This window comes from Acanthopagrus latus, chromosome 1 (genome assembly GCF_904848185.1).
Source record: "Acanthopagrus latus isolate v.2019 chromosome 1, fAcaLat1.1, whole genome shotgun sequence".
Taxonomy (NCBI): Eukaryota; Metazoa; Chordata; class Actinopteri; order Spariformes; family Sparidae; genus Acanthopagrus; species Acanthopagrus latus.
Window position 1 is genome coordinate 46,985 of NC_051039.1, and position 22,440 is coordinate 69,424.

At 44.8% G+C, this 22,440-nt stretch overlaps 2 protein-coding genes and 1 long non-coding RNA gene across 7 annotated transcripts in view; 1 reads left to right on the forward strand and 2 right to left on the reverse strand.

The window, feature by feature from the left end:
- LOC119016793 lies at window positions 1–1,949 on the reverse strand. The gene is made up of 2 exons (XR_005074255.1): window positions 1,359–1,949; window positions 1–741 (listed from the first exon to the last, which is right to left on the reverse strand). It is a non-coding gene; the product is annotated as an uncharacterized LOC119016793 (long non-coding RNA).
- Window positions 1,950–2,061: 112 nt separating this feature from the next.
- gemin6 (gem (nuclear organelle) associated protein 6) lies at window positions 2,062–3,180 on the forward strand. Its single transcript, XM_037093034.1, has 2 exons — window positions 2,062–2,333; window positions 2,557–3,180. Exons 1-2 carry the CDS (start codon window positions 2,200–2,202, stop codon window positions 2,930–2,932), a joined length of 510 nt encoding a protein of 169 aa, XP_036948929.1. The 5' UTR covers window positions 2,062–2,199; the 3' UTR covers window positions 2,933–3,180.
- A 210-nt stretch (window positions 3,181–3,390) lies between these two features.
- LOC119016759 (son of sevenless homolog 1-like) overlaps window positions 3,391–22,440 on the reverse strand; it is a 38,488-nt gene continuing 19,438 nt past the window's right edge. For 2 of the 5 annotated variants that reach the window (XM_037093004.1, XM_037092989.1), the window contains 13 exons: window positions 21,588–21,669; window positions 17,892–18,008; window positions 14,164–14,267; window positions 13,756–13,978; window positions 13,398–13,517; window positions 13,157–13,319; window positions 11,808–11,925; window positions 11,553–11,725; window positions 11,335–11,451; window positions 9,724–9,997; window positions 8,155–8,199; window positions 7,715–7,836; window positions 3,391–4,381 (listed from right to left, as the gene is read on the reverse strand). In XM_037093004.1, coding sequence (XP_036948899.1) covers window positions 3,905–4,381; window positions 7,715–7,836; window positions 8,155–8,199; window positions 9,724–9,997; window positions 11,335–11,451; window positions 11,553–11,725; window positions 11,808–11,925; window positions 13,157–13,319; window positions 13,398–13,517; window positions 13,756–13,978; window positions 14,164–14,267; window positions 17,892–18,008; window positions 21,588–21,669 — 2,135 coding nt within the window. In that variant the 3' untranslated portion in view covers window positions 3,391–3,904. Of the gene's footprint in view, window positions 4,382–7,714; window positions 7,837–8,154; window positions 8,200–8,998; window positions 9,311–9,723; window positions 9,998–11,334; window positions 11,452–11,552; window positions 11,726–11,807; window positions 11,926–13,156; window positions 13,320–13,397; window positions 13,518–13,755; window positions 13,979–14,163; window positions 14,268–17,891; window positions 18,009–21,587; window positions 21,670–22,440 lie in introns of those variants that run through there. The other 3 variants (XM_037092998.1, XM_037093014.1, XM_037093022.1) reach the window with 2 other exon arrangements.

The window sequence follows — 22,440 nt, forward strand, 5'->3', positions numbered from 1 at the left end:
CATGTTCTTCATCAAAATATTCTTTAATAGCGGCGCTTAAGTCATCAGTGGCAGTGCTCTTATTTTGAAAACATGTAAACCATGTCCTTCCGGTTCAACAGATGGACGTCATGTTGTTGTGTTTTCTGATTTGTGATTTTGTTTTCTGATTTGCTGTTGTGTTTTGCACTTCAGGGTCACCATAAATAAGATAGCAGTATATTGATCCAATCAGGTGGCAAGTTAAGGTTAAGGTTAGTGCTCATGTTTTACAAGAAACAGTGGCGATGACTTTCAGTTGGACTCAGGTCTGATAGCTGATTCAGAGAAAACATCCAACATACTGACCTCAGGTCTGATAAAAAAAAAATGATTGTATTGTTACACCTTGTCTATTCCATTCATCCATTCCAGTATAAGTACAATTTATAACAGAAAACAGCATCAAGTGCTACTTTTCAGGGACAACAAATGATTGAATGTTTTCAACTATTGACAAAATTACAGCATGAATAACCATTTACAGATTATTATTCACGATTAACAAAAACAGCTATTATTAAAAACAATATTAAAACAGTTACAGATGATGTACAGTAGCAGGCTGAGCAGAAGTCCCTGCAGTGCTGCTGGGCTGGATGGTGTCAGTGGGACATCATCTGGGTCGGTACGCAGGGTGTCTAGGGGTCCAGTGTCCTCTGTCCACCACATCGTCCATCAACTGGGTCTGCAGTTCTGACTCCATCCACAGCTGCCATGTCACTGAGAAAGATTTAAGAGGCAAGAATTATAATTTCATATCATGTCATTGTCCAAACCGCTTATCCCTTTCCATGGGGTTGCGGGGTGTAGCTGCTGGAGCCAATCCCAGCCTTGTCTCAGGGCGAGGGCAGGGTACTCCCTGGATAAGTCGCCAGCTCATCGCAGGGCCCTCACTAGTGAGCAACGTGGGGTTCAGTATCTCGCTCAAGGACACTTCAACATGCAGCTCAGCACTGCCCGGAGCTGGGATTTGAACCAGCGACCTTCCGATCACTAGTCGACCTGCTCTACCCGCTGAGCTACAGCCGCCCTTAATTTCATAATATTAATGCTAATGATTAATAATAATAGTTGGTTATTATTATTATTATTATTATTATTATTATTATTATTATTATTATTATTATTATTATCAGCAGCAGCAGCATTATTATAAATCATTACAACAACCAAAACTATCTACCAACCCACTTTAAATAGGAATAATACCTTTAAAATTAAAATAAAACCATATGTGGTGATAAACAGCATTAACGTAATGTATAGGTATGTTAATGACCCAAACTTTTAGCTAGCTAATATTGATAACATTACTGTGGGATCAATAACAGGTTTACCTCTCCACGGTCCTCTCAGCCGGACATAAACCAGCCACTTCCCCTCTTCCTCCACATGGAGCAGGATTAAAAAGGAAATCAGGAATTCCTGCAGCTCGAACAGGTCTGACAGTCAAATTTTACTCTTCTTGTCACTTTCACAGACCTGGGCTGCATAAATAGTGACGTACGAGTAGAGGCGGGAACATCTGGTGACGCACCCAGGAAATGCTCCGAAGGGTAGACTGTCCCATTTAACAACAGTTGACGCGGCCTGCAGGGCGCACCGAAGTACACTCATTGGGTGAGACCGCAAAGGGCGGGTCCTTGAAATGTGCAGACCCCGAGTTGGGACAAAGCCAGTGTTAGAGCTGCGGTACCGACTCAAGAGAACATCCAGCAGGCCGTACTCCCCTCTTCCGGTCCGGCCGTGTCGGGACATCTTCTTCCTGTTACTACGGCGGAAGTAACAACAAACCACTTCCTGACGAAATTTCAGAGTTAAATCAACTCCCGCAGTTTTATTTAATTTATGAAATCTGGGTCTAAAAACTTTTTTTTTTTTTAATTGATTTTAAATCCAGGGTTAGGGGGTTTGCTGTACAACTTCTTGATATATATTCTGTTTGATGTTTGATTACATTTTGTAGTTATTTATAAAACGAAGTCGGTGTTATTAGATTCTGCTGTTGTTCTGTTCACCTGCAGGTGGCAGCAGCAGCAAACAAGTGAGCGGAAGCGGAACCTTTATTTGAGCCTCACGTTTCCTCCGGAGAGTTTTAAAGCCCGTGCTGGAACGAGTGGTCAGGCTGCAGTGTTTGTGCTGTATTGATTATTATTTTCATATTAATCAGCGTGGACCATGATGCAGTGCGGCTGGTCTCTGTTAGGTCCGCTGCAGTGGATCCGTTACGTCAACAAACAGGTGATGGTGAAGGCGGGAAACGATGAGGAGCACCGCGGCTGGCTGCTCACCGTGGACCCGGTGTCCGCCAGGTGATGACACGACGCGCGTAGTCTCTCACATGCACGCACGCCTGCGCACACTTTGTCTTTTCTTAAAGTTTTTTTGGAAATTGATTTCTGAGTTGATGACGTAGAAAATACGTAACTGAATGACCAAAGAGATAATCAACGTCACAGCACCAGCACACACTGTCAGTGTGTGTGTGTGTGTGTGTGTGTGGTGATCTGGTCTGACCCAGTCTGTCTCTTGTAGTCTGGTTCTGGTGACTTTCGGGGAGGAGGGCAGAGCATCGGTGCAGGTGGTGATGGGTCACGCCGTGGAGGAGGTGCAGGTTCTTCAGGAGGCAGATAAGGAGACCACCAGGCGTCTCCAGACCTCCTTCCTCCCTGCGAGGACCTGTGGGCTAGACCCAGAGGAGCTGAGGAGGAGGAGGGCCGGCGTCCAGAGGTGGCTAGAGAAGAACCGTGTCCCAGTGGAGGAGGAGGGGGACCAGCTGAGGGTGGCGGGGGTACTTACCCTTGCAGCCCCATACGGACCTGAAGACTGCTGCAGCTCCAACCAGATCATCCTGGACCGCATCCAGAAACTGATCCAGAATCTGGTCCAGAGTCCATATTATCCAGACTGATGCGGAACTCCTCGCAGGACTGAAAACTTTTAATACTGTCAGACAGTGAAACCAGCCAATCTGCTCTCTGCCCTGTCTCCTGACCAGAGTGCAGCATCAGTGGAGATCCAGACAGGAAACTGATTCAAGATGCAGCTGGACTCAAACCTGTGACATGTTGGTTCCATGTTGTGTGTCAGGACATTTGATGTCCTGCTGTGATAACTTCTTGTTTGTGAGTATTAAACATTAAAAGTTTCATCAGCTGATTGATGTTTGTTTTTATTACATTCTAATATTTGATGTAAAATAATTTCATCAATTTTTCAAACTGCATAAATTATTTTTGGTCAAACTGGAGGATATAAGTATTATTTTCAGGCTGATCTGATGACATGCAACACTTCACACCATATAAAGACGTGTATGAGGGTAAATGAAGACGTGTATGAGGGTAAATAAAGACGGTGCAGCGCAGGTCTCTGTTGTCCAGCCAGCTCAGTGGTACAAACATGTTTATTCCCTTGTTTGAAAGAAGGCAATCATCACTTACATCTTTATTAACAATCAGACACAAACAACATCAGGTCACTAGAACCAGTAAAGTACCTCTTTGGCTCTGGTTCGGTACCTGAAGGCCTCAAAAGCAGAGTCCACTTCAGTCTGTGGAGCACTACATTACCCACAATCCTCTCTGGTGGAGATGCCACGAGGTCTGAATCACTCGCACAGAGAAATGACAGACAAATGTTCTCTGAAGTTCTGCAGCTGAGTTTTTCAGAATAAGGGCACATGATCTTAACTTTACTTTGTCTCGGTCCAGATCCGACCCAAACTCCTGACTGGTCGATGGGATGTTTTGTTTTTTGTCTTTAAATCCATCGATTGTTTTGTTTGTTCTGATCCAATCAGCGATAGTGTTAGCTCATCTAGCACCGCCTCCTCCACAAGCTGTCCGATCAGCTGCCCCTCCATCTCTGGAAGTCCAGGCTGTCACAGTGCGGGGGGGGTGTCCAGCAGGGGGGTGTGGCTCAAAGACTCCCTCTTGTAGGTCTTGGGGGGAAGTTTGGGGACACTGTGTCGGGGCGGCACGGGCGGGCCATCCAGCGGGAGGAGGGGGAGAGGTGGTGAAGGGAGGGGCATTTTCCTGGAGGTAGGGGTAGGGCTGGGGGTGACAGTGGTGGGAAGCGGAACTGGGGGTGAGGAGGAGGCAATAGAGGCGGAGCTGATGTTAGGGGCAGAGGGGGTGGAGGAGGGGAAGAAGGCCTGAGGCAGCAGGTCACAGCGTGGGCGACCCTGAGGTGGGGGGAGGAGGTGCAGTGGGGAGCTGAGAGGCTCCCGAGGAGGCAGGGAGGGGGGGCTGTCAGGGGGAGATGACGATGACAGCGACGAGGAATAACGAGGGGGGAGGAGCTTACAGGTGGGCTGACGAGGGGGGACAGCAGGGGGGCTGTCCAACTTCGACATCATCTAAAAGGGGGAAGGAGGAGACAGAGGGGGTGAGACATGACTTGGGAGGAACCACGCAGCTGGTCGTATTGATTGTATTTATCACATTCTCATTAAAATGGGCAACCTTCTGCATTATATTACACTGAACAAAAATATAAACACAGCACGTATTTTTGCCCCCATCTTTCATGAGCTGAACTCAAAGATCTAAAACTTTTTCTATACACACAAAAGATCCATTTCTCTCAAGCATTGTTCACAAATCTGTCTAAATCTGTGTTAGTGAGCACTTCTCCTTTGCTGAGAGAATCCATCCCACCACACAGGTGTGGCATATCAAGATGCTGATTAGAGCATGATTATTGCACAGGTGTGCCTTAGGCTGGCCACAATAAAAGGCGACTTTGAAATGTGCAGTTTGCTTTATTGGAGGGGTCAGACAACCAGCCAGTGTCTGGTGTGACCAACATTTGCATCACATCTCCATCGCATTGAATTGATCAGGTTGTTGATTGTGGCCTGTGGAATGTTGGTCCACTCCTCTTCAATGGCTGTGCCAAATTGCTGGATATTGGCAGGAACTGGAACATGCTGTCGTATACAAATCATATCCAGTGCAACCCAGAGATGCTCAGTGGGTGACATGTCCGGTGAGTATGCTGGCCATGCAAGAACTGGGATGCTTTCAGCTTCCAGGGATTGTGTACAGATCCTTGCAACATGGGGCTGTTCATTATCATGCTGCAACATGAGGTGATGGTAGTGGATGAACAGCACAACAATGGGCCTCAGGATCTCATCATGGTATCTCTGCATTCAAAATGCCATCAATAAAATGAACCTGTGTTCGTTGTCCATAACATAGACCTGCCCACACCATAACCCCACCACCACCATGGGTGTTGACATCAGCAAAACGATCACCCACACAACGCCACATACGCTGTCTGCCAAGTGCCCTCTACAGTGAAAACCAGAATTCATCCATTAAGAGAACACCATCGAATGTGAGCATTTGCCCACTCAAGTCGGTTACAACGACAAACTGCAGTCAGGTTGAGACCCCACTGAGGATGACGAGCATGCAGATGAGCTTCCCTGAGACGGTTTCTGACAGTTAGTGCAGAAATTCTTTGGTTATGCAAACCGATTGTTGCAGCAGCGGTCCGGCTGTCTGGTGTCAGACCATCTTGGAGGTCCTGGGCTGGTGTGGTTACACGTGGTCTGCGGTTGTGAGGTCGGTTGGATGTACCTCCAAATTGTCTAAAACACCTTTGGAGATGGCATATAGTAGAGAAATGAACATTCAATTCACGGGCAACAGCTCTGGTGGACATTCCATGCCAGTTGCATGCTCCCTCACTTGCAACATTGGTGGCATTGTGCTGTGATAAAACTGAACATTTCAGAGTGGCCTTTTATTGTGGCCAGTTCTTGCATGGCCAGCATACTCACCGGACATGTCACCCACTGAGCATGTCTTCGTATACGACAGCATGTTCCAGTTCCTGCCAACATCCAGCAACTTGGCACAGCCATTGAATTTAGAGGAGTGGACCAACATTCCACAGGCCACAATCAACAACCTGATCAACTCAATATGAAGGAGATGTGAGGCAAATGTTGGTCACACCAGATACTGACTGGTTTTCTTACTCCTCCAGACCCCCCCCCCCCGCCAGTAAAGCAAAACTGCACATTTCAGAGTGGCCTTTTATTGTGGCCAGCCTAAGGCACATCTATGCAATAATCATGCCGTCTAAACAGCATCTTGATATGCCACACCTGTGAGGTGGGATGGATTAACTCAGCAAAGGACAAGTGCTCACTAACACAGATTTAGACAGATTTGTGAACAATGCTTGAGAGAAATGGATCTTTTGTGTGTATAGAAATAGTTTTGAGTTCAGCAATTGAAAAATGGGAGCAAAAAAAAAGTGCTGTTTATATTTTTGTCCAGTGTATATTAAACTGTGTTATACTACATTTCACTATATTATACTGTATCACACTGTGTTATACTACAGGGTTAGGGTTCCACTGCTTTTATTGTGACATTTTTAATACTTTAAATTCAGATGCTTCCATCTTGTTGCTCTTCTGTGTTACAGCAGAACACAGTTTGAGATTAGGCAAAAACAGCTGACATGATCAGTAACTACTAGGGGTAGAGTGGTTCATCAAAAAAATCCGACCCGTTCGGTACACTTGTTACAGTTCGGGGCACGTGTGTACCGTTCGGCTCATAGGCACGCACAACTTCTTTTTCTCATTTACTAACGAGGCGAAGCGTGTACACTCCAGAGCAGCAGGTGGCGGTACAGAGCTAGATGCCTACCGCCAGTTATCAAGAAGAAGAAGCGAAGCGGTGTAGCAGATAGTAATAATAGAGTATCTTTGGGTCAGCTGTGGAGACGTTTGTGGGCATGGCGAGTGGAAAATTGTCGGAGCTAGAAGATGCACCAGCAGCACTGTATAGGTCTGCTGTATGGGACCACTTTGCATTTAGAGTGATCTACGATAATGGCGGTATGAAAGTTGTTGACAAAAGTGCGACAGTGTGCAAGCATTGTGCAACACATGTTGTTTATACTAACAGTAACACGACTAACATGTCAGCTCATCTGTGAAGAATCATCCCAGTGAGACAACTGGCAGCGCAGGGAGGAAAGAGAGAGTCGATAGGACAACTTCTGCTCCCCGCAGCTTTTAAACAACCTGACAGTGACGAGTCAGACGGGCCAACATGCATAATGAAAGGAATGGAGTAGTGGGGTAAGTAATGCAGCCTTTTGCTGTGGTGGAGGGATTTTTTTGTATGATTAAAACACTCGAGCCACGATATAAAATAAAACCCCCTCCTGCAAACACTTCAGCAACACGGTAATTTCTGCACTTTATGAAGAGACACGATGAGTTATTAAAGAGCTGTCTGACAGCCTATGTAGTGCTTCCTAGTGACGGATGGACCGCCAGGGCTACTGAAAGTTTCCTGACTGTGACTGCCCATTACATTACATTAGTGTAACTATTTGTTCTTAGCATTCGTTAAAGATAACTTTCTTTGCCAAATAAATGAAAAGCATGCTGGAACTAGCAATATCACCTCTCTTGCAGTGCCAGAATCTACCTACTTTTTGTCACAATGATGCATCAAATGTCAGACTGCCTCATTCTTTAAGTTTTAACTTAACAATACAAGACTTAATTGATTTTCCTAACTTTCAGCATACCGGACCGAAAACCGTGACCACAAAACCATGATATGAACCGAACCGTGGAGTTTGTGCACCGTTCCACCCCTAGTAACTACTGATAATGACAGGATGAATTTATTGATCTCTTGGTTACCTTGGAGGGAGATGACTCAGCAGGAGCTGACTCTGGACGTCTGCGAGGAGGAACAGGAGGAGGCACTGGAACCTCCTCAGAAACACGACTGAAACTCACCATAGAGGAGACCGAGGATGACCCTGAGAGCAGAGAGGACGAACGTTAGAGACAGACACACACACACGCGCACACACACACAGACTCTGTTTAAAACAGTTAATGGTTTCCATGGAGACAGGCTTTTACTATATACAGTAAACCGCGATTGAACAAGTGATTGTGGCTCAGACAGGTGAGACACAGATGAATTTATGAGGTCACAGCTTGTCATTTCACATTCAGATCAGTGATCAGGTGCTGTATGATGTCGGTGATTAAGACACAGGTGAGTCAGTGAACGTGTGAGTGTGATGTCAGTGATGACAGATGTACAGAGAGTCAGGAGGGTCAATACTAACGTGGACCATGAGGCAAAGAGACCACAGAGAAGATACTGTCGCAGGCTGAGGAGTAGAGAGGAGAAAACACTGTGAGGAGGACCAGGAGGAGGAGGAGGAGGAGGAGGAGGAGGAGGAGGAGGAGGAGGAGGAGGAGGAGAGAATGACAGAGACAAAGAGAGGTGAAGAAAGAGGAGGAGGACTGTTTCCAGTCTTTTTACCTATGCTAAGTGGCTTTGTGTGTGTGTGGTTGCTCACACAGCAGGTCCAGATGTTGTGTGGAGAAATGTAGGTAAGTCTCTCTCTCTCTCTCTCTGTCACACACACCAGATTTATTACTCTTTTTTCATTTCAGAACATTATACGACGAGTCACTGTGACACCTGTGATTAGTCTCGTTCCAGATGAGCCGGTCTGGGCTGAATCGATCAGCAGCGACTGCCACACAATGCATGCTGGTAAGATTTGTGTTGGACCAGATCTGGACTTGCTCTGACATCATGCACACGTGTTCAGCAGTAATCTGCAGCTGCTCCAAAGACTGCAGGACCCCACGGCATTATGGGAAAAACCTCGCTGTTGTCTGATCCAACAGCTGATTGGTTCAGACATTAACTCAACTATACGATTTGTATCTTACTCAGATGTTAAGAAGGGTCTGTGTCTGTTCTTTTTGTTGAACTCGATAAATAAATCTTTTTTTTAAAAAAAAAAAAAAACAACTCAACTATGATGTTTTATAAAAACTTTTTATTTCTGCTGAGTTAGTGAGATCTGTTATGTGTGTGATGTTGAAGGTTTAATGTGTGAAAATTGCCTTGTATGCTTGACTTTAATGTATTGATGTATTAATATAGTGTGAGAGGGACAGTGTGCCGTTTTATGTGAGAAGTGATGAGAAATGATCTGTGAGCAGAGTTTTAACTGTCTGTGATGTCACAATGAACAACTGAGCACTGATCAATGTGTCTGATCACATTTAAATCTATCACATCTGACACAGCACATGTGCCCTGTTTCTGTGACTCAGTTCAGGTCTGCATCCTTCACAGGAGCATTTGAAGGCCAACTGCATCACAATGCTGCGTGAAGGCTCCTCCAGATACTCCTTCTTTCCCTGTTTTTGGAGGATGCATCACTATGATCCTTTGTGGCCTCACATATCCCAAGATTCTTTCTGCACCAGAAAAAGAAGAAAGAGAGACAATGGCGACATCATGTGGCGTAGATCGTGACTTTCGCGGGCCTGGGCGGCAGAAATCGTGACGTAAGGGTAAAACATCTGGTGACGCAACCAGGAAATGCTCCAAAGGCTAGACCGTCACATTTAACAATGGCTGACGAGGTTAACAAGGTCTCTGAAGGACTCGCCTTCAAAGACCACACAGACACAGACCCTGAACTGAGACACAGCAATGGTCTAGTCTGCAAACCAGTCGAGGAGCAGCTCATCCCATCAACAAGCCTATTGATAGGACAGTGTCAGTGGGCGGGGTTAGTGTCACACTTGTGATTGGTAGGACAATGTCAGTGAGCATGGTCAGAGTCAAACCTGTGATTTGTAGGAAAGTGTCAGTGGGCGGGTCTTACTGGAGTGGAAGGGGCTGCTGGGACCCTGCGGCGAGTCAAACACGCTGCCTACATCTGTGGAGCTGGAGGCGGCGGAGGCAGGGGGTGGAGTCAGTGGGGTGCGGGGTGAATTGGGGGCGGAGGCAGCCCCACCGTCAGCCTCACTGTCAGGGATGCGGCTGTAACTAATCTTCCTGGGCTCATTTTGCAGTGGTGTTGGATGTCGCATGGTGCCAGGCCTTGAAGAGGTTGGACGGATTCCCGGGGACTTCAAAGTACAGTTGTACTTCTTTACCTGGATGTAGGAGGAGGAGGGGGTGGAGGAGTCAGATTCAAACACTCAGGATGTGAGTCGCTGCAGCGGAACTCTTTTATTCAGAAGTTCTTCAAAGGCTTTACCCAGAATGCAACTTAAAATATCTCAACTTTTTACAAAGGCTCTTATGACGTCACTGCAGCTCTTCTTCAGGCAACCAATCATACAGTAGATAGGGCGGGACTCGTCACCCATCCCCCTGGTGACCCAAAAAAACATAGGAGAAGCTTGTGTCTTGGTTGTTGCCATGGTGATTACCTTTTCCCACCTCTTGACAACACACAACAGTCGCTCACTATGTGACAACCAACGTTACCTGCTGCTGCACCTTCACATTAAAAGCATTCAACACAAGCTGACTTTTAATTTGAAGTTTGCTATCCACAGAAAATGCAATGTGTTCAGTGTGCGCTGCTGTCAGTCAACAGAAATCAGTTTGATCCGGGCTGTGATGCAACAGGAAGCAGCTGATAGATCGACAGCTGCCACTTCTCTGTGAGGTAACCAACTCCTCATCCCTCGTTAAGGTCAGAACAGAGTTCTGTGGGAGCGGATTGGTCGAACACAAGATGTTGTTGCCGAGTGTTGGGCTGTTATGTGACTGTAAGTGTTAGCTTGTCGTTAACATAGCATTGTCTGTCAATCAAAACTGATATGAAGAGTTTTTTTCTCTTCACCCCATCGCTCCTCAGCTTGCTGCCAGAACTGTTCTGTGTTCTACATGTTCAGCTTCAGAGAGGAGGCATATGGTGATGCAAGCTTCAATAAAACTCACCTTCTTAATTTCAAACTTTCTTCTTCAGAACACAGCTGACAGTTGGCAGCTGTTTGAACAGTTTGAGCTCCACAGAGTCTAAAACAACTTAAAGAGGCCAAGCAGGCAAATCTGTTTTAGGTTAGTTTGAACCTGCATGGTTTAAGCTGCAATTCTGTTTACACTGAAAACACAGAAACAGGCCATTTGTGTCAAAATCAACAAAATGACCTTTAAGAACAATCAAATGGTTTGGTTACAGCTGGAAGTCTGTGAACTTGATGGCTGATCAAATCACATTCCTCCAACCAGGAGCTCACTGTGTTGTTCTCTACAGAGGCTAGTTAAGAAGTTAAGATGTTGATCAGCGGTTTTAAACTGTGATGACGGTTCACTGAAGAACTTGTCATATAAGTAAAACTGTTAAATGTCTGAACAAGTTTAATTTAAGTCTCACTGAAGCAAAACTACTAAACCCATCATGCGAGATTAAGTCAAAAAGTATTTAATTTGTTCAAAAAGTAACATCTTAGTGTGTTTGTGTTACCATGGCAACACTTACAAATCGAGGCAGCGATCGTGCGTTTCGAGGTTCAATCTCCAGAGATTTGTTGAAAAGATGGTCGGCAAAGTCTTTCTCAGACATGTCCTCCATCGGGTTCAGGTTCTCAAAGAACTTCTGCTCCAGAAACAGAGAGAACATGTCACACCTCTGACACAACACACACACACACACACACACACACACACACACACACACCTGTCACCGGCCATACTGACCCTGATGTCATTCTCCACCCTCAGACAGTACGGTTGGTTCTGGTACTGCTGGATCTCTCCTGTGATTTCTGCCACTTTCCTCCTCTTGCTGAAGTTGATCAGGTCTTTGCCGTGTCGCCGCAGGAAGTCAGGGTTACCCTCCTCCGTCTTCAAGATGTTGGTCAGGTAGATTCCTGACAGACACACAGACAGACTGATTAATCTTTGACCCTTCATGTTTAACACTTTACAAACCGTGAGTGTGTCAGTGCCTACCAAAGAAGGGCACACAGGGGGGGTTGATGGAGCGCAGTTTAGCTAAATACTTCTTGTAGTGATCCTCACTCAGCTCGTGAGCTTCCTCTAGGATTTTTCTCTGACGACTCGGAATTTGCTGCAAACAGAAAACAAAATTAAACCAATTCAAATTATTTTTTATGGAGTTTGACAACGTTTTCTGTGATCAGTGATTTGGATCTGAAACTACAGCGTCAAGTCTCTGCACTTTGTTATAACTGACAGTGCTTTATAACTGAGTTACTTGCTGCAGGTGCATTTCTAGTACTGATGAAAACAAAAGGTGAACCAGTGTGTGGTTGAGTGAGCAGCAAAGATTTTAACAAGGTTTGTTTTTTGTAGAGGTGTGGAAATGTCTTGTTAATCAGACTCTTCATCAATGCAGAGACAGATCATGATCCAGAGTCTGCAGCTCATGTTGAGTATTTTTTTGATGGAATTCTCGCGGCACATGTCGGGTTTTATGAACTTGCTGTGAAGCAGAACTGGAGGAGACTTCTGCCTCAGGAGAATCACTGATCATGTCGGCCATTTCCACGTGAAGCTAACATCTGTAGCCACATTAATAACTGTTACAGTGAATTTAGCGGATCAGCAGAGATCTGAGGAGCTGCTGTCAACTTCTCCATCCAGCTCTTAGAGGTGAGCAGCAGAGTCCACAGATGTTTTATCTTAAAGCTGCCATGTGAAAACTATATTATTGTAGTCAACAACAATCGTGTCAGACGCCGCAGATGGATCAGTGTTATGTTTCTGTAAAGTTTATGTGTTGAAAAGATGCCACTTTTAGACTGCTGTAGTCTGATTGTTGGAAGGACTTTCTGAATAAAAGGAGAATTTAAATGATGTAAAGACGCCATGTGCAGTGATATAGATCGCTGAGATGCATTGAGATGTGTTTGCATTCAATTCGTTGACAGCTGAATCTTAATTGAATTGAATTGTGAGGCCAGTGAAGATTTACACTTCTAGTGTTTCCAATCTCCTCATCCAGAACTGACTTTCTGACTGACCTGACTGCCTGACTTCACTACAAGGAGCTGATTGGTTGTTGAAACAGGTGACTGCATTACCTAGTAAAACCAGCAAGTTAGTGACATCATTAGCTGGCCTGAGTGGAGCTGAGACAGGTTGGTTCTCACACTGACAAAGCCTTGACTCATCTGAAAGCCGCTGCTGTCATTAACACCGAGTTATTGACTGCAGCCTGTTAATGATGGCTGGTCAACATTCATCAGACAACCTGTGTGTGTCTGTGTTACACGTTGTGTCAGTTTCAGAGCAGCTGATCTCTGAGAAGCAGACATCATCAGTGTCCTCATGGTTACCTCGAATGTGTGGTCCAATCTGTAGACAGGAGACGAGTTCATGGCGCTGACGACCTCCAGAACTCCATTAAAGTTGTTGAGCTCCTGAAATACCTGCAGGATCTCTATGATCCGCGACACCACAGCAACTCGTTCCTCCAGGTTCTCTGTTTCTACAATACACCTGCACACATGCACAGTATAATGTCGGCATGATGTCAGCATGATGTCAGATCAGCGTGATGTCAGAGTGAGGTCTTACTTTTCGAACCACAAGGTGAGATTGGTGGTGTGTCGGATCATCCTCAGCAGGTTGGGGGAGTGAATCTCTTTGTCCTCTTTGGTCCAGACGCTGCCAACCAGCTCTGATGGCTGCACTGCCCTGCAGGAGACACACAGGTTTGAGACACGCGTGTGACATGTCAGACAGGTGTGATACATGCGTGTGATCAATCAGAACAGTAGTGAGACAGGTGTGAGGCAGGTGTGTGATTGGTCAGAACAGATGTGAGAGAGGAATGTGACGTGTTGGAACAGGTGTGATACAGTTGTGATACAGGTGTGATGTAGTCGTGATACAGGTCAGAGACAGATGAGAGACAGGTGTGACCTCCTTTTACCTGTAGAAGTCGGACTCGAGCAGGGTGAGCTGGCGGCCAATCTCGATGGGGTGCAGCATCATCAAGTCGAACTGTTCAGTGTTTCCTGGCTTACAGATGTGCCACTCGATCGGAGGAGGAGAGTTCTGGAAGGTGATGCTGTGACTGGGCACGCTCACCTGAACCTGCTTCTTCCTCTGGATGATCTTTGTGATGGACTCCACCCACTTCCTCATCGCCTTACCTGCAGCATGTGACATTATTAATCAGCTGATCCACAGTCAGATCTGAGTGATTTTTTGATCCAGGATCAATCAAACATACAGCACATTTGGGTGATTCATTACTGACACAAACATCTGCTGCAGAATTATAGATGTTACCAAGAGACCAAATGTTATCAGCACAGGTGTTCTGACAGGTGTGTACCTCTGACGGAGGCAATAAACTCCTCCAGTCGTCTCAGCAGGTAAGCGTCTCTCTCAAAGTCATAGAAGTGATGCTCCACCCAGTGACGACACACATTCAGCACTCTGCAGGAGGAGTTATCACAGGTCATATGATCAACATCTGAAGTTTGACATCGTTGTTACATCACAGACACATTGGCTCTTCTCTGTTTGTAAACTACGAAGATGTGAAATATAACTTTCTGTAGTGCTGGGCGGTATACCAGTTCACACCGAATACCGGTGCATATTTTTGTTATATGAATTTTTAATATACCTCCATACCGGTGAATTTGATTACAAAAACGTATAGGACGTTACGCTGCACCACACAACACTGTTTCAGACTGGACCCTTTTCAGTGTTGCGCCTCAAAACAGGCATGGTGCAACTGCAAGGCATGGTGAGGGTAAACAGTAGTGCTCTGGTGTTCAGTTCCGGTGAAGATGGTTAGGATAGACATTGCAGTTCATGACTTCATCCGCAGATGTCAAGATGAGCAACCGGAAAGCCGCTGCAATCTGAGAGATGCTAGCGTCACCTCAGTCTCTGTAGCTGTCAGCTTGTTGTTGTAGCGGCAAGCTACTAACGGGCGCTACTTTCAAATTAAAAACCCCCGCTAGGAACCCCATTCTAAACTCCAATGGGGTGCAATGTAAAGCTCTTATTTTGAAGACAAATTTGACCTGCTTCCTGTTAGCTGTCTGTTGCTTGAGGCAGCTAACGTGAGGCGTACCGGTGCACGCCTCCTTTAATAGAGGGGGTTTAACATTGGCATGTGTTTGACTGAGGAGGTGAGAATATGGGCCACGGGTCCAAATATACCGTCATATACCGTGAAACCGTTTTGAAAAACACTGTGATATACAGTGGGGCAAATAAGTATTCAGTCAACCACTAATTGTGCAATTTCTCCCACTTGAAAAGATTAGAGAGGCCTGTAATTGTCAACATGGGTAAACCTCAACCATGAGAGACAGAATGTGGAAAAAAAAAAAAAACAGAAAATCACATCGTTTGATTTTTAAAGAATTTATTTGCAAATCATGGTGGAAAATAAGTATTTGGTCAATACCAAAAGTTCATCTCAATACTTTGTTATGTACCCTTTGTTGGCAATAACGGAGGCCAAACGTTTTCTGTAACTCTTCACAAGCTTTTCACACACTGTTGCTGGTATTTTGGCCCATTCCTCCATGCAGATCTCCTCTAGAGCAGTGATGTTTTGGGGCTGTCCTTGGGCAACACGGACTTTCAACTCCCTCCACAGATTTTCTATGGGGTTGAGATCTGGAGACTGGCTAGGCCACTCCAGGACCTTGAAATGCTTCTTACGAAGCCACTCCTTTGTTGCCCTGGCTGTGTGTTTGGGATCATTGTCATGCTGAAAGACCCAGCCACGTCTCATCTTCAATGCCCTTGCTGATGGAAGGAGATTTTCACTCAAAATCTCTCAATACATGGCCCCATTCATTCTTTCCTTTACACAGATCAGTCGTCCTGGTCCCTTTGCAGAAAAACAGCCCCAAAGCATGATGTTTCCACCCCCATGCTTCACAGTGGGTATGGTGTTCTTCGGATGCAATTCAGTATTCTTTCTCCTCCAAACACGAGAACCTGTGTTTCTACCAAAAAGTTCTATTTTGGTTTCATCTGACCATAACACATTCTCCCAGTCCTCTTCTGGATCATCCAAATGCTCTCTAGCGAACCGCAGACGGGCCTGGACGTGTACTGGCTTCAGCAGGGGGACACGTCTGGCAGTGCAGGATTTGAGTCCCTGGCGGTGCATTGTGTTACTGATAGTAGCCTTTGTTACTGTGGTCCCAGCTCTCTGTAGGTCATTCACTAGGTCCCCCCGTGTGGTTCTGGGATTTTTGCTCACCGTTCTTGTTATCATTTTGACGCCACGGGGTGAGATCTTGCATGGAGCCCCAGATCGAGGGAGATTATCAGTGGTCTTGTATGTCTTCCATTTTCTAATAATTGCTCCCACAGTTGATTTCTTTACACCAAGTGTTTTACCTATTGCAGATTCAGTCTTCCCAGCCTGGTGCAGGTCTACAATTTTGTCTCTGGTGTCCTTCGACAGCTCTTTGGTCTTGGCCATAGTGGAGTTTGGAGTGTGACTGACTGAGGTTGTGGACAGGTGTCTTTTATACCGATAATGAGTTAAAACAGGTGCCATTAATACAGGTAACGAGTGGAGCCTCGTTAGACCTCATTAGAAGAAGTTAGACCTCTTTGACAGCCAGAAATCTTGCTTCTTTGTAGCTGACCAAATACTTATTTTCCACTCTAATTTGGAAATAAATTCTTTAAAAATCAAACAATGTGATTTTCAGTTTTTTTTTCCACATTCTGTCTCTCATGGTTGAGGTTTACCCATGTTGACAATTACAGGCCTCTCTAATCTTTTCAAGTAGGAGAACTTGCACAATTGGTGGTTGACTAAATACTTATTTGCCCCACTGTACATTTTTGGTCACACCGCCCAGCATTAACTTTCTGTTCTGTTATATGGTTTGTGTGTGTAGGTCACACCGCCTATATATATATATATATATATATATATATATATATATATATATATATAAAAATATATATATATATATAATATATATATATATATATATATATATACACACATATATATATATATACACATATATACACACACACACACATATATATATACATACACATATATATACATATATATATACACACACATACACATACATATATATATATACACATACACATATATACACATATACATATATATACACATATATATATACACATATATATACATATATATATATATATACACACACATATACATATATATATACATATACATATATATATACACACACATATATATACATATATATACATACATACATACACACACATATATATTTTTATATATATTAGGTCTGCACGATATGTGGAAAATATGCCATGTGCGATAACACTGTTGCGATACAATATTGCGATGGCGATATAACTTGCGATAAATAAACAAATAATGAAGTTTGTATATTATTAACTATACAGTTAATGATGGCTAACGTTAGTTTTGATTTGTTCATGTAGTTCTTTATGGTTGTATTGCAGGTGGTCATGGAGGTTGGTTGTATTTCCTCTAGAAATTGCAACAACAGCTCCGCAAGTTTTACACTGTACCTAAGTTTGTAACATGTCGTCTCTCCTGAATCCAAAATAGGTCCATATAGCAGAAGTGCTGTTTCTTTTCACCACAGGGTCTTTGTCAACCACATTTTCATTGCTTTTCTCTCCCCCCTCAGCCATCATAACCTGGCAATCATCACCAAACCGATGCCGATTAATCTTGTCAGGGTAGCTAACGGCTAGCAGGGGCTTCATCTGATTGGCCCTTGTATCCAGGGCTCTGTCTGATATGAATAAATGTTGGCGTGCATGGCACGTGTAAACAAAAAGATCTTTCTTATTCATCCATTGTCAGGCAGTCTTTTGTGATGTGTTTATTGCACAGGTTCATATTGCGCTGAAAATTATCTGTGTGTGTGTACATGTATGTGTGTATCTGAATGAATTTCCTGGTAAAATAAAGTTGATACAATAATAATACTGTCTCCAGATTTGCAGCAGGTCATGTGACTCTTCTGAACCCGATTCAGTGTGTGTGAGCCTCCAGCAGGGGGCAGCAGTCTCTACCTGAGCTGGACCGGCTGAACAAACTCTTTGCGGAAGCGTTTGAGTTCGGCACTGAGTGGCTGCTCTCCTCCCTCCATCTGGTCCGTCTCACTCGGCCTTGGCTCTGGGATCTCAAACCTGAACCAAATCACAGACCTGAGATCAGTTTCAGAGCTGCCAACAGCCTCATTAATGAGGAAAATTACAGCAGAGTCAGTGGTTCTGCTTTATTTATCCTCCTGACACCATGTTTAAGAACTTTTATAGAGATAAAGTAAATGTTCATGTTCTTTTAAACATCTGTTCTGTCATATGGAGTCAACATTGAGACAAACAACTCTATTTTAAACTGTTAAAAACCTTTATTGTCACAGCTCAGTTAGACCTTCAAAAAAGATCAAGGTTAAAGGTTTGGTCCTCCAATAGAAAAAGTTTACTGTGTATCATGCAGCAGTAAACTGTGTTCATTCGTGTCTGAGACATTTAAGACATCAGTGAGCTGAACAAAGATTAAAAGAAAGGCAAAGCTCTGCCCCACCTGGTGGACCACCATGGCACCTTGTTCAGAGAAAAATACATTGACAAAGAGAGCCAGACACTGTCCCTGTACCTGGAGGACAGTGTCTGTACATAGAGGACACAGCGTCTCTACACGGAGGACACAGCGTCTCTACACGGAGGACACAGCGTCTCTGCATGGAGGACACAGCATCTGTAGAGGACAAAGACTCTCTACATAGAGGACACTGCGTCTCTACACAGAGGACACAGCATCTCTACATAGAAGACACAGCGTCTCTACATAGAGGACACAGTGCCTCTACATAGAGGACACAGCATCTGTAGAGGACACCGGCTCTCCACATAGAGGACACAGCGTCTCTACACAGAGGACACAGTGCCTCTGCATGGAGGACACAGCATCTGTAGAGGACACAGGCTCTCTACACAGAGGACACAGCGTCTCTACACGGAAGACACAGCGTCTCTACATAGAGGACACAGCGTCTCTACATAGAGGATACAGGCTCTCTACATAGAGGATACAGGCTCTCTACATAGAGGACACAGGCTCTCTATATAGAGGACACAGCGTCTCTACATGAAGACCTACATGGAGACCACAGCGTCCCTACATGGAGGACACAGCGCCTCTACATGGAGGACACAGCGCCTCTACATGGAGGACACAACATCTGTCCAAGGGGACCACAGCCCCTTCTATCTGCTTTTTACATACCTCTGGATGCTAACACCTCAACAGCCTTGCGCTATTTGGTAACTGTCATGGGCAAACAACAGCGGGACCCTCCTGACAGATTTTTATAATAGCAGGTGATTTTGACAAAGCAAAAAGCAAATTTAAAAACTGTACTATTCCACCAACATGTCACAACTGGGTTCAAGGCATCACCTCTTCCACATCTGGGACAATCTGACCACATATCCTTGTTTTTGACTCCAGCATACAGACCAATTATCAGCACGGTCAAACCAACTGCAAGAGCCATACAAGTGTGGCCAGAGGGGGCGTCTGAGCCGCTGCAAATCTCAGTGCACAGACTGGACCATATTTGAGGATGACAACAGTGACACTTACACTTCCTTTGTACTGTTCTACATAAAATGCCGCATGGACAATGTCACCACCACAAAACAGATCTCAGGGATGCTAAGGCAGCCTACAGGCGGAGGATCGAGCACCACTTTGGCAACTCAGACCCCTGCCGGGCAAGGCAGAGGACACGTCACATCACCAGCACCTGTTCTTTGGCCACTTTGAGGTGGAAAGAACAAGGACTAACATCGATCCTGCTCCAGCCACCAACAACCAGGCACTCATCATCCAGTCAGCAGATGTGACCGGCACATTCCGTAAAATCAACCCATGGAAAGCAGCTGGCCCAGATGTCATCCCTGGGCGGGTCCCCAGAGACTGTGCTGCAGAGTTAGGCAAGGTATTTTCAAATGTCTTCAACCTTTCTCTGTCACAGTGCACAGTCCCCACCTGCCTGAAGACATCCTCTATAGTGCCAGCTCCAAAGCAGACTGCTATAACACCCCTCAATGACTACAGGCCCGTGGCACTGACACCTGTCATCATGAAGCGCCTGGAGAGGCTAGTCCTGCAACACATCAAGGCTGTTCTGCCACCCACCCTGGACCCTCAACAATAACCAACAGTTCAACAGACAACGCCACCTCCACTGTCCTCCACACTGTACTGCGCCACCTGGAACAACAAGGGGCATATGCACGGCTGCTGTTCGTGAACTACAGCTCCGTGTTCAACACCATTCCTCCCAGTAGATTGTTTTCCAAGATGTTCGACCTGGGTGTACAACAAAACTTCTGTCTTTGGATTAAGGATTACTTGACAGATCGACCACAGTCAGTCAGGATGGGCCGGCATCTCTCCTCTACTCTGACACTCATCACAGGGGCCACACAAGGCTGTGTGCTGAGCCCGTTCCTCTACTCTCTGTATACACCTGACTGCATTCTCATCCCACAACACCATCATCAAATTCGCAGATGATACGAATGTGGTGACAAAGGTGATGAGTCTGCCTACAGAGAGGAGGTACAGAGATTGACAGAGGGGTGCACAGAGAACAATCTCACACTCAACACCAAAAAAGACTCATTAAAAATCCAAACCAAAAAAAACTCATTATGGACTTCAGGAAGAAGCAAGTTGTCCACTCACCACGGAACATCAACGGAGAGAGGGTGGAGAGGGTGGCCAACTTCAAATTCCTGGTTACACACATCTCTGAGGACCTCACATGGACAGCGAACACCACAGCAAAGGCACAACAGCGACTGCACTTTCTAAGACTGCTAAATAAGGTAAACTTGTCACAACAGCTTTTGGAGTCCTTCTACCACTGTTCAATTGAGAGCATCCTCACATATGGCATCCTGGTGTGGTATGGTGGTAGCTCTGCAGCAGATAAAAAGTTCCGGCTGAGGGATATTAAAACTGCTCAGATCATCATTAACCAACAGCTACCTTCCCTGGACGACATCTTCACCTCCTGTTGCCTGCAGAAATTTCATAACATCCTAAAGGACTCATTCCATCCCGCCTATCACCTGTTTGAACTGTTGCCCTCTGGTAAATGCTACAGGTCCATCAAAACACGCATCACAAGATTCATGAACAGTTTCTACCCCAAAGCCATCACCACACTGAACTCAGAACTAAAAACACACACCCCAAACACAGGTCAACACTAATATGCAGCAATTTATTATCACACAGTGCACTTTACCTTCATGGAACATGTGATTTGCACACGTTGGCAAGCTGGCATGAATGAGAGTATGAGTGAGGACAAATGGATGATAAATGAAAGCATTATTTATTGTATTCTAGGGTATATCATCTATTTTATCTACTTTCATTCATGTATTTTGAGTCCAGTACTTGAGGACACAGCATCTGTACACAGTGACGTGTGGAGTTCATACATCTAAATGATATTCAAGTGTCTTTACAACAAACAGAGCATTTTTTGTTGATGTTGGTTTGTGTGCGTTCTGGGGATAGGGATTTTTAGACCAATTAAATATTATGACTGGAGGCTAAACGTCTTAATTATTCAATTATCTTCTATCTTCTATGTTTGAGAGTGAGTGGTGGTAACCATGATGACTGTGGATGTGTGAAATGCTCTGATTGGTCCCTGTGGTTTAAACAGGTGAGCTCACCTCTCCATAAGCAGGTCGAGCAGCTCCTGAGGTTTACAGAAAGATCTGTAGGTTGTCAGGAAAGTTCGCACAAAGTTTGGATCTGAAGGAGGAAACAGAGACAGACTGACGATCAATAATCAATAATGACAGTTAATACAGAAAGAAGACTCCAGAACATCGAGAACAACTGATTCTTATAAAACGAACCACAGCAGCAGCAGACTGATCACAAAAGGCAATTAAAGATATTACACAGATATTTTCTATCTGTGTACCTAACTCTGTAAGCGACTTTGGGTCCTTGAAAAGCGCTATATAAATTAAATGAATTATTATTATTATTTACATAGTCAGCTGTGTTCACTTTGATTATAAACCCATCAATTAATCAAATCATCTATCCATACCAAATAGAAATAGAACTCATTTCATCTGATTCATCAATTTCTTGTTTAACAGAAACATTTATTCTTCAGAACTGTGTGTGTGTGTGTGTGTGTGTGTGTGTGTGTGTGTGTGTGTGTGTGTCTTCAGTCAAAGTGATGGACACTGTGATCTGATTGGCCAATGATGTCATGTGACTGAAAACAGAGAAAGGAAAGAGGAGGCGTGGCCTCACAAACAATAGGACAGGAAACCATCCTGAAATAGATGCCCTGCCCCTTACTGCAACACAGATGCATCATGGGAGTCAACATGTTCTCACAACAGTCTGTGTTAGTGTTGGGGGTCTAGACAGGAAACACCTTTATCCTCACTCTACACACACACACACACACACGTCCTCCCTCTACACACACACACACACACACGTCCTCACTCTACACACACACACGTCCCCACTCTACACACACACACACACGTCCTCACT